General features: G+C 43.7%; 1 protein-coding gene across 4 annotated transcripts in view; it reads right to left on the bottom strand.

The window, feature by feature from the left end:
• DIS3L2 (DIS3 like 3'-5' exoribonuclease 2) overlaps positions 1-16377 on the bottom strand; it is a 204361-nt gene that overhangs the window by 71936 nt on the left and 116048 nt on the right. For all 4 annotated transcript variants that reach the window (XM_026070976.1, XM_026070977.1, XM_026070975.1 and 1 more), the window contains 2 exons: positions 11163-11275; positions 3677-3784 (listed from right to left, as the gene is read on the bottom strand). In XM_026070976.1, the coding sequence (XP_025926761.1) occupies positions 3677-3784; positions 11163-11275 (221 nt within the window). The remainder of the gene's footprint in view (positions 1-3676; positions 3785-11162; positions 11276-16377) is intronic.

A 16377-nucleotide genomic window follows, 5' to 3' on the forward strand; every position in this document is an offset into this window, starting at 1 on the left:
TGCAAACAAGGATGAGCAACCTTCACTTGAGCTGAGCATTTCTACAGACCTTCCATTTGTAATAGGCAGCTCTTTCAACTTGCTGCTTAAATGTTTCAGATGCTGCTTCTATTTCTCTGCTAATCCCTTCATCTCCAGCAATTAATTTCTGCATTCAAATAAGGTCATTCTCAATGCTGGTTCTCACTATTATATGATCTTAAACTAAATATTTTGTGTTTGGAAAGCACCGTCACTTTGTTTATAATGTAGGTGAGTCAATTCCATCGATGGAACATCTGTGCTGAAAAGGGTTAAGGACTGGATGCAAACCAGAAGAGTAATTCCCAGAAGGAGCATTTTCTCCAACACTGGGGTTACCTCTGAAGCCAGGTCTGAGGCCATGGTGCTTTCTGCCACTGGCTTCCAAGAGCGCTCTCTGTCCCTTGCTGGAGGCAACGGACCGGATTTCCACTTTGCTGTCTGAACTTGAAGCTTTCAACAAAATCTCATTTTTCTGCTTGTCTAGAAGAGGCCAAATATTTCAGAGCTCCGCTCATTTCCTTGTAAGACGAGAGAGGCAGCGTATTGGGCCCCAGGAATATAATTAGAATGTCAAATTTTAGGCTAGCTACATTCAGGGCAAAGTGTCAGGACAAGCAGCCCAATATTAGCAGATGTTCAACTTTCTTTACTTCTTTATTTCCTCAATTACTTTTTCTGTCCTTGGTCTTTCGAAGGCAACCAAGCAGCGTGACGCAAAGCACTCAACTTCCATTCCAGTGACGCTCTAACAGGTATAAAACGGACAGTGACAACCCTGTGAGAGGTCTCTTACTAATATACTCACTAAAACACTTGTCACCAAGGTTGCCTGGATGCATTAAACACTTCACACAGATAAAGGAATGGAGTTTTGGATGCATCTTGTCCTGTACAGCCCAGTAATCCCTGTGTGCAGCGAACAGAGCTGCCAGACTCAGGCTTGCAAGGGCAAGTGAAGTTAACTCTACCTTAGGTCCAAGCATTTCCTGGAAACATCCTCTGTTTCTGCCTTCAGCGGCCATTCAAGCAGACTTTGGGTAACTGCAGCCTTGCATCCCTGGTCTGGAAATCCCTCCAGAGGTATGGCCAAGCTCTGCTTCTGTGGGGAAAGCCGCGCAAGGCTGGCTGGCCAATGCACTGGCAGCTGATGGATGGGCAAAGCAGTACGGAGGAGCAGCACTTAGGGGTTCAGAGCTGGCGCAGGGAAATTACAYGGAGCAGCCTGCAAGGCAGGTCTGCAAGGTCTCCCCCATCACAGCGAACCTGGTGCACACAGTTCCCAGGCAGAGCACCAGTATCTGAGGCATTTCCAGCATTACATTAAGGTTTTTCTCCCTGACTCTGGTTGCTTTTGAGAAAAAGCTGGAATCCCCAGCACATTTTGTGATGGAAAACACTATGACTCAGCTGACACCCTTCTATCAGCAGTGTCCCCAGTGGTATGGGTATTTTTGAGGGTGCGACACAGCTGTCATGCTGCTTTGCTCCTACAAATACGCAGCTCAGCTCAGCATGTCATACCATCCCACTGGAGAGTCCCTGGAGCTGTGTGGAAAGCTGCTCAGTTAACACTTTCTTACACTTATGGAAAACTAGAAGATACAAACTCCAGAATGCAAAAGCAGTAAAAACAAGAAAGTGCCTGTCTCTCAAAGGGCTGAGCCTGCCATTATTTTTCTTAAAGAAGCTAGAAATAAAAACCCCAACAACTTATCAATAGTCACATTCAAGTGAGGAATCTGCATGGCTTTTCCTTGTGAGATGCATTAGCTAGAGATTTATTTGCCTTGGAAGAGTAATAATGGGAGCTCAGAGCAGCACTCACCTCTAGGAGTGCTATCAGGCTCTGCTTTGCAAGCTCAAGGTTATGATACTGCTTTGTACACACGGCACAACCAAGTGCTCTTTGGCCTCGTGTCCCCCATGCTAGGGGATGCCCTGTCCTCAACGTTAGCGCTCTCCCAGCCCTCTGCCACTGGCTGAAGTTCAAAGGTTGCACTGGACAGGTGCAGGGGCCTTTGGCTCACCTCCCTTTCACCCAGCAGAGCCTGGGGAGCATGTGATCCTGTTTACACTGAGTCTAGGTTGTAGTAACACCTAGAGATACAGGAGACAGATATTCTGCCCCTACTCAAAGATAAGCTCTTATAAGAATGCCCCGCTGGCCAAAAGCCCTACAGGCACCTTTCCTCTTGGAAGGAGTCAATTCTTCTTTGGCCCTTGACTCATATTCAAATCAAGTGACCCTGACTAACACTGCAGTCTTGAAAGGCCTCCCAGGAGAAACCAGTTTGTTGAGACAGTCTGCTTTCCAAGGGGCAGCAAGGTCATGTCTCAGACCTCTCCTCCTGCATAGATCAGCTCCCTGGGCAGGCATAAGGGAGATGCTGCAATATCTCTACCTTCTTTCTGGCCAGACAGGATGGGTCTGAACACTGTTTGAAAAGTAAATAATGTATATATTCCAGAGGATCAGGGACAAGATTTAATTAAAAACTTATTTTAATTAAGACTTGACTATTAACTGTTCAAAGACCGCTCAGAGTCAATAAAGGCCCACTATTTGAAAGGTCCCATCGGCAATCATGCTGTCACTACAGGAAGTGGAACAGTTTTTACAATGAACAAATAAACCCCACCTCAGTGCCAGATCTGGGACTCCCTGGAGAAATGGAGAATAGATATGAGGCTACAACTACATTTTCTTAAAGCACAAAACAAGATGAGGCCTCCTTTGGAGCAGCATGGACAATTATAAAGAAGTAAAGCTAACCTTCATGAAAAATTATCAAATCAACACAAGAAATACTCTCTGAGTACCCATATATGTGCACAACGCTGGTGAAAAACATTCGAAGTACAAAAAGTGTGCTTGGAATAGTCAACAGTTTCCCAGAGTCCTCTGAGACAGGCAGTCTTTAGCCATCCTAGATTACTGAGGGGACCCTATGGTCACCAAAGAGGAGATCGTTAGGGTTACCAAAAGTGTAGGAGAGGAACAGGTAGAGAAACCAAGGCCTCAAGACAGCTGGCAGGCAGATGAAGGCAGCTTGCTGCACTGACAGACAGACCCCACAACTGCTCTCTGGGAACAACACTACGAAGAAATGTTTGTGTAGACATGGAGGCAAAACACATGCAAGGATAGAGCTGTGCCTTTGCCAAAGAACTACTGCACTTTATATCCATCGATGTAATTTGCAGCTCTAAAGAAGAATAAAACAGTCTGTTCACCAAAGAGGCCATGGAGGGATACTGCCCTCATCTACTGCGCTGCATAAATGCCTGCGAGGCAGGGTTGGAGCAGGGGAAATTGCAGCCCTGAAATATTAGCAGTGAACTGCTGCTGGAGATGAGACATTACATGGATGGATGATATAGCAAGGAGCAGGCTCCCATTCCTGAGATTCATACARATATTTTTCCTTTCCCCAGCATGTTTTGAAATTACTCCAGTTGCCAGCTCCATGATATCTCATCAGTAAGACATGATACAGGGACACTCCTACATCTGCCATTATTGCTCACTAACAAGTTCTTTGCTATCCACCTGGACGTTATGAGATGGCATTTTTACCACTGTTTGCAAGAATAGGGCCTGGCAACCGAGGAAGGACTGATTAGCAGGATGGCCAGCCACCACTCGAGTTACCTTGCCTTCGGGAGTCACCTTCCACATCACAGAGAACGTCAGCCTATCTCTCATGGGATTGAGGCTGCACAACTCCTCACAAAGCAGCTTGGGAAGCATCGGGATCACCTGGAAGAGAAGAGAGCCTTAGTGAGACACAGGCTTTTAGTGAAGACCTGTCTGTGGCCAAGCTTCCCTGGCCAGTTGGTAAAAGAGAGGCTGAGCAATGCACATAAGGAGAAAACGTGTTAAATGTTTAAGCTTACATTCTCTATGGCAGGAGTGGCTATGATGTGGCTTTGGGACCCATCACCCATGCCAGAGCTACATCACATGGTGAACACCACACCAGCACAGAACGGATAAGTAACCCAAATCCTCCGCAATGAGAGGAAGCGAGACACTGCTGAGACCACCAACACACAGATCAGCCCTGGCCCCCAACGGGAACAGAAAGAGTTGTCGTCATCTCCCGCCTGAGCATCATTCCCTGCACTCCCCTCCAAGGTATGGGGTAAGCATCCGGCAGGTTTCAGCTATGCAAACACTTTGCTCTGCAGCTTTTAAGGTCAGGAAAATTGCTCTGTGTTTTCCACTGCTTTCCCATTACCATTTTGACATTGAGAGGAATGAGGAAGGCTGAGCAAATCAGGAAGCTTGATGTTGAAGGAATGCAGTCTCAGCAGTCGGGAGCTTGGATTTGGGAACTGTGTTCCCTGCTTTGCCACTGAAGACTGTGCAACCAGGTAAGTAAGGTAATTTCAGTCTGCTCCCTGCAAAGCCTGTATAAAACTTCTCCCCTGAGACACAGGAAGGGTGCATGGCTTTATTAAAGATTGAGCCATGCTTTGTAGCACAGAGACAGGAATGTGTAGGTGTCAGTGAGATAACTAAAACGCACCTGTTTTATGACTATTCAAGATGGTGTTTGCAAACACAGGGAGAACAATTATTATTTTACTATGCTCAGCTCTGACTGAAGAAAATATCCCTGTACATGTGAACCAAAAGAAGTTTTTGGTAGCAATTTTTTAACCTGTGCCATGATTCCTTACAGCTAACCAATATCTCTGCTGCTGAACACTGAATTACCAAACCACATATTGCTCACCTGACTACAGCAATAGTGCAAAAGCCTGGAGCACATTCACTCTAGAGCAAAGGTGAGTAGCTCCAAGTATTTCTACCTTCCCTGTGTTATTTCCCAGGTGAAGTCTGCAGTAAGGATAATATTTAGCAGCCATTTAGTGAAGCAAATCTAATCATTTAAAGTTTCACATTCTTATTTCCCTCCTCATTACTAACTTTTCTGAAGAAGCAGTAAATGTTCTCAAAGAACTACATTATTCTTCTTGTTTATTCTCAGTGGTAACGTGGGTTGGTGCTTTCCAGAAAAATACTGAGAGAAATGCTCTACTTTGCTGAGCTTGCCTTCAAAATATTTTAGCTATTTAATTTAGTTTCCATTTTTGATCGTTTGGCCATGCCACCCTGTTAAATACAGGAACAGCAGCAAGTCAACCTGCATGCAAAACCCAGCTCTTCCAAACTCTGTGACACTGATTTGGTGATTTCAGAGATAACATTTTCTATCTGGAAGCCAGGGGAACAACTGTTTTTCAAAACAGGAAGAAAAAAAATAAAAGTCTCAGGTGTCCCTTTTCTTCTCAAGTCCACACACTTCATATTTACCTCTTGCTTTGAAGGAAAGACTCTTAAAATATTTAATCACATTTGTGGTTTGGCACCAGACTGTGGCTATAAATCCATTCTAATTGTGCTGCATATTAATGCCAAAAGTTTAACTGTACAGTCTCTGACAGTCAAGGAGCCGCTTTCAACATGAATCAGCAGCAYTGGTTCAGCTGGAAGGTCACAAGGGCACAGATTATGATAAGCTGTTTCCCGCAACACAAAGGCCATCAACTCTGTTATTCCAGTTGTGAAAAGTACATTAACAATACTAATACATTCATAATTCACAGATACAGTACGTGAGGTCTGCCATGCTGCCTGGAAAGGCCCATACCATAGGGTTATAAATTTAGAATGAGCGGTGCCAACCCATGCCAGAAAGGAGAGAAAATAGCATTCAGCGAGGATGCATTATAGACTATCGGAAATCCCTGCCTGCCTAAGATCTCCCATGACCGCTGCAAGACCCCAAAGTTCAGGTCATAGTGAACTAAGTGCTACTAATTTAACAAAAGCCGCCAAACAGTTTTCCATCAGTAGTTTTTTGGTTCACACTCATAATACTTTATACTTACTGAATACTTCTGTGCCCTAGCATGTCCTCTTTCCCTCCATGTCTCCTGAAGCAATAACAGTCTGCTAGAAAAATACCTACATGAAATATGGAAGCCCATCCACAAAGAATAGTCCAGATGAAACAACAGGATGCTTGGTTTTAAGTGTACTTGAGCAGAATTAATATCCAATTCAGGAGGCTATAATTCTATGGAAGGGGTCTCAGTGATGTGAAATGCAAGCCAAGCTTTAACCCAATTATAATTACAGCACTAAACTCACCAAGCAATCAGCTGTAACAAACCTACTGTTAAATAGGGAAATATCATTCCCACGTTACCCTTGTTTTACAGGAGAGAAACTTCAGGCAAAGCAACTTAATCCAAGCCACAGAAGAAGTCTCACAGGAGAGCAAGAATTCAAYCAACCTTTTTCTGGGCTCAGCAAATACATATGTAACATAAGACAATGTGACCTTACACTGAAGGTATTTCAGTTTTATCAACCTTACTGAATTAAGAGAAGAGACCTGTTTTCAACATCATAGCAGTCCTAGCTAACTGCCTCCATCTGTTTTAACACCMGGACTCCTCTTCATACTCTACATGTAGAATAAACCAACTGTTAGGAAGCACAGAGATTTCTAAGTCATAAATGCTCATTTCCTCTTATGGTCTGACCATTAACATGATATGGTCACAGGCTGAAAGGATTTAATAGTTGCAAGCACAGCATTTAACACACAAAGATGTCACAAACATGTCAAACTGGGGAGCAGGATGTTTTAAGAGTTGTCCCAGGGGCTGCCCAGAAGGAACTTCTGCAATAGGATTATCACCATTTCTTTCTGAAGGAGATGAGAGATGAGGGGAGATTTCCCCAAGTACATCTTTAATGCTCATGGAAGATTTGCAAAATATCAGGGTCTCAAAGCATCGTCTCAAATAAGCCAGAGGCTGCCTCGCGTCTTTTAAATGCTTTGCCCTTAGAGTGACTGTCTGCCGAGCAATAGCAGTGTCTGCCAGCTGCCCTGTGGACCACCATGGCATACAGAAATCCAGCTAGCTGAAACGACGCTGAAGAATACTACCTCCAATGTGACGTGGTTTCCTTGGCAAATAGTTTAACATGTGCCTTTGGTGGGAATCACATCATTCACCTCGACTTTATTTCCTTTATTTCTACTGTAGTAAAGTCACCTGTGCTTACATAGGGATCATAAAGCTGGAAACAGAAGGCGTGTAAATGTAGCTGAATCTAGAAAYGCAGTTGGAGAGATCCAGCAGGGCTGGGGAAAAAACCTTTTGAAATGAAAAAAGAAAGGGACCTAGAGCTCCCAGGAAAGCCTTCCTAATGAGTGTATTAGAGGAACCAGACCTGAAGAAAGGCTTGTGTGGTGAGAGCTTGGCCGGTTTTCTCCCTCTCTATCAATCAGACTAATAAAAGACATCCTCTCTGCCAACAAGCCTCCTCTGGCAGGGCCCAAGCGATAGTGGAAAGGGCACTTTTTTAAGTGAACAGCTGATATCTACAATGCTCACTGCTGCAGACCTGCATTTCAAATCAAATTCCAGACAGAGGATTTCCCTCTCCATATTTCCAAATGATACACGTGAAATCTTCTTAGGCCCAGCGCTACTGTATGTGGCTCGGGATTTAGTGCTCCAGCATTGACAGACAACTCCCTTCCATGTTATCTGCTCTCTTTGCGGGCAGCCACGCGCCCCGCCACACCAAAGAGCAGGGCAGCAAGGAGACACCAAAGTAAAAGAAAGCACCACTAGGGCGGGGGGGCTGGTTCCTATGAACTGTCGTTATAAAGCACGTGGGCTGGTTAACATGGCTTGCCACACTGTTTAACAGCTGGCTCCTTTGCATGATGGATTTGCTTTGGCCGGGGGAATATCTAACCCCCTGCACGTGACAGCCCATTGTTGTTTTACCTTTCAGGCTAATAAAGTGCTTCCAGAATCCAAGTGCTAGTTTCCAGCCTAGGACTCATTCCTATGGAGCCGGGTAGTGGGAGGGAGCGTACACATGCTGGGATGATAAAACTCCCCGTTCCCTTTAAAATCAGAAACATCTGCTGTAGCCATGAGTGACTCACTGGCCAAGTTCAGAGCAGGTTATTAGCCAGGGCAGCTCCGTAATCAATGGACTTGCTGTAGTGGCTTTTCAAGGATGGAGCGGGAAAATCAGTCAACAAGACAAAGGGAAACAGGGAACAAACTCTGGTTAAGAATAACCCCTGGCATTTTCACAACATCACACAGACAGTTTTGCTCCCTTCAGACAATCCCACTCTGCTGGCTCCCGGCTCTGGTTGCCTGTGCAGTCTCGGGCCAGGTTGGCTACGACCACAGCTGACTTCCAGAGGTGACCTCTTCTGCCACCGCTGCTCCGCTAGAGAGGGATTGTAGTAACTGTCTGAGAGTTTCCATCAGCTGCTCTCCCCAGAGGTGGAAGGAGGACGTCGCGGTCTAACAATGGCGAGGGCTCAGCAAGCCTCTTGCTTACACACTAAAAGACACTCAAAGGAAACAGGCAATTTGTTTATGAGCCAAGATTTCTGCTTAAGAGTTGTATCAACACTTCCATGAATTCAGATTTCGAGCAACTCTTTGTTACTCAGCCTGAGATTATCAAAATATCAACACCCTGACAACCTGCCGGTGTCAAAAGCGAATGTCTCAAAGTCCTTGGACTCAATGTGAAGATAGGCTTACAATTCCAATCTTTGATCTCTAGTATAAAATAGTACCAATAAAATATTATAGGGATTTATGGCTGACCTCTCACTTGAGCTGCTTCACACCTAAAATAACAATAGAAGATGTGCCAAAAAAGAGGAAACTGTTTAGGTTTTCTTGCTTCTTAAAACCTGATACACTCTTATTTCTAAAATTTTTGACTTTTATTAAATAGACTGCTAGCAATTACACAATAACTCCTCTTCTGGATAGTTGGTGCAGGAAAATTAAATATGTGGCTTTATTTAGCTTCTCTGGGAGGATTAGCGTGGTGCTAACCCCTAGCAGAATCACAGCTGTCTTAGGAAACAATTCCATCAAAGCAAAGCATATTTTCTACAAGAGTCACACTACCATCTTGTTTCAGAGAGCCTGGCTGCTTTCCTTTGCCCATCCCCTCTCTCCTTTTCATCTCTTGCAAATAAAACACTGACCAACACTGTGTTTTCATTATCTAAGCTGGTTGCACTCTTAAAATATATAATCTGCAGGGCAAAAGGGTACGTAAAATACTGATCCTGTATGGCTTAGACGAAATAGTTGAAGAGCAATTGAAGGTTATGGGTATGAAAAGGCAACAGATAAATTATGCTGGTATCAAACATGACAATTGACTGGTAGTGTTAGGGAAAGAAAAAGCATTTTGAAAGAAAATTCAATTAGCTTTTGAATTCAACTAAATTTTCATGAAAAATGTCCCTTTCTATAGAAAAATCTTCTTTCCCCTTTAAAAAAACTACATGCCTACAAACCACAATATTTTGACATGTAAATACTGCCACCACATCTTCCAGTTTTGTTGCCCCGCAGCAGTATTCCCCCTGAGCCAGCCCACATCTCCTGTAGTGAGCTACAGCCGTTAAGTCATCGATCAGAGATGGAAGTGGAGCATTGCAGAAGCCAAGGGCTTATCGCTGGAGAGACTATAGGATTGGGAAGCCACTGGTGCCAGAGCTGCTGTTTCCATGAGATATGCATTGCTTCCCACTCCCAGAGAACAGTAAGTCACTGGGAACTGCTGTTTTCCAGAGGGGCCACTCCTCGGTCCCACACCACAGCACCAGTGTGCAGCTGGTCCCACTGCCACTGATGGGCACCTCACCCTTGCTGTCATGGCTATTCGACGTGACCTGTGTGCACACACAAGTAAAAGCCCACCAATTCACCGAGACCTCCTGCAGTTGTGCCTTGCTCATTCTACCCAAACGGATCCTATGGAAAGTTATGGAACAGCTACTAAAGGTTAACAGCTTGATATCAGACCATTAATTTGATTTCAACAGTGTAAAATAAATCATTTAAATTCCCTGGGGTTACTGGAAAGAGTGGAGAGGACACAGGAAGCTACTGGAACATGCATCATTACAAGACCCTCCCTGGATAGCAACCCTGGGAACATTCAGGAAGGGAGGGGAAAAATCACCACTGATCCTAAGCAGCAAGTAGGATATGTTTATTTATTATATCAAAGATGCCCTGTCATCTGGTGAAGGGCAGTGGAAACAAGGTTTTCTATAGCCTGACAGAATGGGGGTGGAGGGAGAGACAGTATAATCTGCTCCCATGAGACTGTCTCAATGATGCTTAAAGCCTACACAGGAATCTGACAGCCAAACTTTCTGGCTTCCCTTCGTGCACAGTGCCTGCAACATCTGATGAGTGGGGAAGTGTTTCTGCCCACTTAACTAAAAAAATTAGACAAAAAAAAAAAAAATCACACAGATGAAACCTGGATGTTTCCTTACCTTTTGCCATTTTTCCAATAACATTAAACCTCAACTTGTTCATTTTCAAAGCTTAGAAGCTGTCTTTAAACTTTCAGAGTTCAATATTTGTTTCTGTTATGCTGAAGTCTGTACAGTTTTAAGTACCTTTTAACTGCATGATGAAAGAGCATCATTTCTCCAGCATCTGGAATACTCAGGTAGAAGTCTGTGAAATACTGTTGTACCTCAAGATGCTAGCATGGGGGGGGGGGGGTTTACACTATACTCTGCTATGTGTCCACTTCTGGGAGTGATTAGCACAGTACTACTGTACTGAAGACAAAAAATAAACTCTCCACCATCACCACAGCTGCAAACTCCAAGCCCGCAACAGCAAAGCAGATGAACCATCTTTGGTCCATCAGGCTTATCTCAGGCTCAGCAGGTGCAAACATCGCTATACGGCTTTGGGACCTGAACCAGCTCCAGATCAGAAGAGTCCTGTTCACATGGCCCTTCTCCTGACCTAACAAGCCCCGGCATACCCAAGGCCCTACCTGCAGATGCAGGGWCACGAGCTGTCGTGAACTGCTGCTTCCCACAGTGTTGTACTCAAAAGTTCTGAGGTGGTGCACCACTTCGTTACCTGTGGTGTTTGGCTACATCAATTTGCTCATTTTTGTAGGTTTGCCACACTAACAGCTAGATTTTGATTGATAGCATCTGATAACGATCCTTTGTAATGAATTCATGGTAAAAGGGAGACACTGTTCTCAGAAGAACAAAAGAAAACATGCTTACCTTTTGCACTAGATAGACACTAGTTGCCCTTTCGCTGGCCATTTTATCCAGTGCTGTTTCTTCCTTGACAAAGTAGCTCACATCCGCGATGTGAACGCCCACTTCGAAGTTCCCTGCAATGGCACAAGGAAGTCAGTAGACTGCAGATGGAAACGAAGGAGTTTAGGGGGCTGGGGAAGAAGTGAATAGGTGCATCCAGAAGTCAGTTTTCAAAGAAAAAGAGAAAAACCAACAATTTTACAATCTTTGCGCTTTCTACTTGGTCACTTGTGGCAGAGCAATTACCTGTGATGTATGAGGTCTGTGAGCTATCCCAGAGCCGGGGTAGTGAGACAGCAAGGAAAAGGAAAAGAAAGTGACAACATGCAATTTTCACAAATCTTTTCCCTTTCTGGTAGGTCTTTATGCTTCTGTGCAGAGATTTCTTAGACTTATTTATTCCATTCAGTTGCTGACATATTAAATTCTGATCCCCCTTTCCCACCCCCCTGCCAAATGTTACCATAACCCATTTACTCTATGCCTAGAACACACAAAACTGATACCTCTGACCACCTCTTCCCATCTGAGATGAAAACTTTGGCCTCTCAGGCCCTACCAGATTCACAGCCACTGTGACTACAACTTATCTCATCCAGGCAACACAGGACACCTTTTCCCATGTATGGAGCAGCAGGTCACATACGCTTTGGGGTCCTCAAAGCTGCTATTCTTTCTATTCCACTCCAGGTAGAGACCAAATTGCTGCTGGTGACTTGAGAAGTCTTAAATGATTTAGGATTGGGCTGTCTGGAAGCACAGCTTTCCACAAGCAGAATACTCCCACCATTATCCTGCTTTATCCTCAGATTAAGGAAGAGTCTAGCCTAGAAGTATCTTGATTGAAAAGTTAGGCTAGAGAGAAGAGTACTACTGAGGTTTACCATGAGGTTTTGGCAATAATTTGCATTTGGAAGTAACAATCATCCCCAGCTTTGGACGTAATTAGTACATTTGTCCAAGAAATTCTGGCTTGCTAATCCTCAAAGAAACCTGCTGACCTTTGTTTGCTCTGGAAGGACTAGGCTACGTTTGAAGTGCATATTTGTAGAATATTTCTAAGTGTGGTGGGTTCCTAATTATAACATTTGGTTCTTTATAGGAATTCACTAACTTCTTGGTATCTTCAAATATCTTTTCTTTCCTCTAATTTCTTTTTTAAGACATTAATAAGATACTATACTGGTCATAAACCCATTTGTTTATACACCTTCTTGCAAAGAATAGTATTAAAGCCTTTCTCTAGTGTCTCATGTTTTTGATGGATAAATTGGTAATATCTGCAGCCATTATGCAGTGTATCTGCCTGCATGCCCTTCTGATAGCTAATAGGGCTAGATTTCAGCACAGTGAGAATGGAAAGTTATACAGGCGAAGAGGAAGCATGAGAAGGTTCACGCTTGTGTTAGTAGAGCCACCCAGCTTACTGTGCCACCAGCTGGGAGTTCGGATAAGTGAGCAACAACATGCAGTGTGTGACAGTCTGAATTTGTAACAACCCATCCAGCCAGTTTTACTAAGCCATGTTTGCACAGCACTTACCCTATGTAAAGTATTATCTTACTTTTGTGCTGCTTTTCTACACTCCATAGAACAGAGATGTAGAGGCAGCTGAAAAGCACATGAAAGACATGAGCAGTGGGGTTTAGATTTGTCCACATAAGCTATATTCCACTGAAAGGCCCTGCAGAGAGTAAATATCATGGCAGCAGGGGGAGAGTGTAATAATCCCATTGCACACCAAGGGACAAATTCCACCACTCATTAGAAAGCTGGGAGAAAAGGCCACGGATTAAATGGTTCACCTCAGAAAGCTGCCTACAGCTGTGTTGTGATATTATCAGATGCCTTGAAAGCTGCTCTACATGGATTAGGCATCCAAGCCTGAAACTACTTAGACAGTAAGTCTTAGACCAACAGTTCAACCAACGGGTTTAATATTACATGTGCTTGAAGCCAACACACTCAGAAGGTAAAAAAATACCGAATACTTTGAAGTCAATATTGTAATGTATTGACCCTGCAGGCAAATATTGACTAAAGGAAAAGGAGAGGGGGTCATTACATCATGCCTTTAATCGTGCTTTAATTCAATATGTGCACTGTTACATACATGAACTTTTTGTCCTCGGTAGAAAATCGACAAACCAAGAAAGATCTCATTGCATGAGATAATAAAACATGGAGTTAGCCAACGAAAACACACTGAGCGGAGTTAAATTTCACTCAGGTTTCTCACCAGAGGTTCTAAAAGCCAGGGTCAGCATGAACCCCCTGCTTTTGAACTTTTAATGGAAATTCTATCTAAATATTTTGTTACATACATTGACATAATGCAAACTGGCAGCTCTTGGGTTTGTCTTGCTCAAGTATGAATCACCCTATCTCCCTTGTCCCCCAAAATACCCTGAAGATACAGCACAGTGATCGACCAATCTGAATTCTCTCAGATCATTACTTTTGAATGTGCTAGACAAAATACCACGCTAATGCTGCACAGAAATACCTGCCTAGTGCTCTCTCCTGGTTTATCCGCTAATTAAAATGAAAGAGCTTTGTGGATAGAGAAACACTATTCACTAGGATTCTCTTTCATGTTCCTGAATAGTTTTTCTAGTCTCATTAATTTTAATGACAAAGTCACAAAAGGAACATTTCGCATTGTAAGTCTTACGTTATTTCCCAAAGTAAAAAGAAATGTGGCCTAAACGAAAAGAGAGTTAAACCAGCACTTTTTTCAATAAATAAGTCTTGTCGCAGAGAGTAGAGCTTGAGGAAAAGGGTGGACACCACATGGACCACACACCACAATCTGCCACACAAGGCCTACTCCACCTTCATTTTGGTGAAGAGATCAACCTTTCCAGCAAGTTGAGGCTTCAAGTCTCGGCATGTTGCTCTCCATCTTGATAAACTTGATAGACTCTACATCTCTTACAGAAAAGACTGCTTTACAAACCACAGCTTTGCTTCAACCCAAATTTAATGTTCTCCTATGTACAAGAAAGCTAAAGCTGCACAGCAACCCTTAAACATATATACAAACTACCAGTTTAAGGATATTAAAAAAAATGACATCCACATAAGAATGTATAGGGGATTAAGTCAGATGCTTTATATAGCTGATATTTAAGCAAGAGCTGACATAAGCATCTATTACAATGGAAAATGCTGAAGGCACTCGGATGACTTCTTACATTCAAGAATGTTGAGATTTGTTTCATTCAAAATTATTTCTTCTGAAAGTGGGTGCAACTGTCATCCCCTTCTAATCCTGCCACTGCAAAGCCACTACGTGGGAAATATTTAGCAACAGGGAACACGGTTTGGAACCAAGCAGTGCACGTTTTATCAGCTGGCCGTAYCCTGTTATCCTCTCCCTGCAAATATAGAGGCCAGGCCACAGATGTCATATGGGAGAGAGGASTCTTATTTGAAATTACGCTACGGCATTGCAAAACCCAATAACAAAGGCCCTTAGCAAAGAGGAGCTCTCCAAGATAGAAACAGGGAAATGGCTGGGCATGCAGCCAGCCAAGCTTCTCTGGGGCTAACGCTCTCTGCAAGAGGGACAGGATTTGCAGCTACCATACGGCAAGTGGCCCAGTTCTGCCCGATACCCCGGCAGCGCTATGGCACACAGAGGGACAATTTGCACTTCATTCGCCATCAAGTCTGTAAGCACAGTGGTAGAACAGAATAGCCTTCACATTCCCYGAGTTTCCAGGAGCCTGGGTCTCATTGTGGAGTTTACCAAATATTAGAGCTACCAACAGCAGGCCTCTCCCTGTGTGATGCTGCGTGAGGCGCACAGCAGTTTTTTAGAAGGTTCAGCTCCTCGATCTGAGGATCTGGTTTGTTTGAACATGCTCCAGAATGTTGTGGGCCTAACACCGATATGGTGCTAAAATCAAAGGAGAATGGTTCAAGTGCGGCACCTTACAGAAGAACAAAGAGCATGCTGTTTGGTTTTTCCATTTTTCACTGGTGATCTCATCCTCTATGACAAAACAGCTCAAAGTGTCTTTTTCCTTCCTTATGGAGAAAAATTAAAAACAAAAAAGGATTAGCAAGAAAGGTCTAGAAGAGAGAAAAAAGGCCCTTTCAGTCTGTAATTACTCTATAAAAACTGCCAACACAGCAAGTTGTATCATATGTTTGCCCCAGAAATCAGAAAGTTGAGTTGAATATATTTGAATAGCATACAAGAGAGCATGATGGCAGTAAAGCCCTCTTCTCTTCTGCACCTCTAATCTGTTCYAGCACAAATTCATAGAGAAAGACCAAGCAAATTCACTTCATACCTTGGCATATGCAAATTTTAGGATCATGCAACTTAAAAAAAAACTTTTCAAGGATAAAACAGCAGAAGATAATTCTCTAGCACTCAGACACACTTCCCTTTATTTCTACCTCACCTTCAAGCATCACCATTCTCAAGAGAGAAGACAAACACTAGTAGAGCGTAAAGTCAACTTAAAAAATAATGCCAAGTTTTTTGTATTAACCAGTATTTCTAAAACTGTTGGCCACCCCTCAATTAGGGAGATACCGAAGAGTTCAAAGGAGATTTTAGAGTATTTGCTCTAGCCAGAAAACAGCCAGCTGCTGCCAGCAATTAGAGGTGGTTGGCTGTTCCCTGACTAGCCCAACTCTTGCAGCAAATAATTACAGCTCTTTCCCATTCCCCTACCCTGGAGGTACCGCACTGCTGCTTTCTTACCTGCAAAGCAGTATTTAACACCTCATACAAGTTTTTCATACTTTTACAGAGAGACACAAATAAGCCTTTGACCTACATGCACATTTGTGTGTATTAGCAGTGCCACAGTATAGCATGGATCCTGAGCGAGGCTGAGGCTCCCCTTGCGTGTGATCCTGCGCAACCAAGCGAGGACAGTCTTCACAATGGAGAGCCTCCGGCTGCGAAGGGACAGACGGAGGGGCTGCAGGCAGACGGGATGGACACACAACTCATACAACACAATACAAACCTTAAAGTTGCATAGAGGCACAAAATGGCACTGGGACTTGGGGAAGCTGCTCGAAGCAGCTACGGATCTTTAACACGTCTTTAAATGAAGGCCCTGTCTCGAGTTCATACAAACACCTTTTTCTCTTTGGTTTGTGTACAGAGGCTACACCAATACATCCAAGGTTCAAGTGTTGCAGAAGC

The sequence above is a fragment of the Apteryx rowi genome, unplaced genomic scaffold, assembly GCF_003343035.1.
Source record: "Apteryx rowi isolate R43461 unplaced genomic scaffold, aptRow1 scaffold_32, whole genome shotgun sequence".
NCBI lineage: Eukaryota > Metazoa > Chordata > Aves > Apterygiformes > Apterygidae > Apteryx > Apteryx rowi.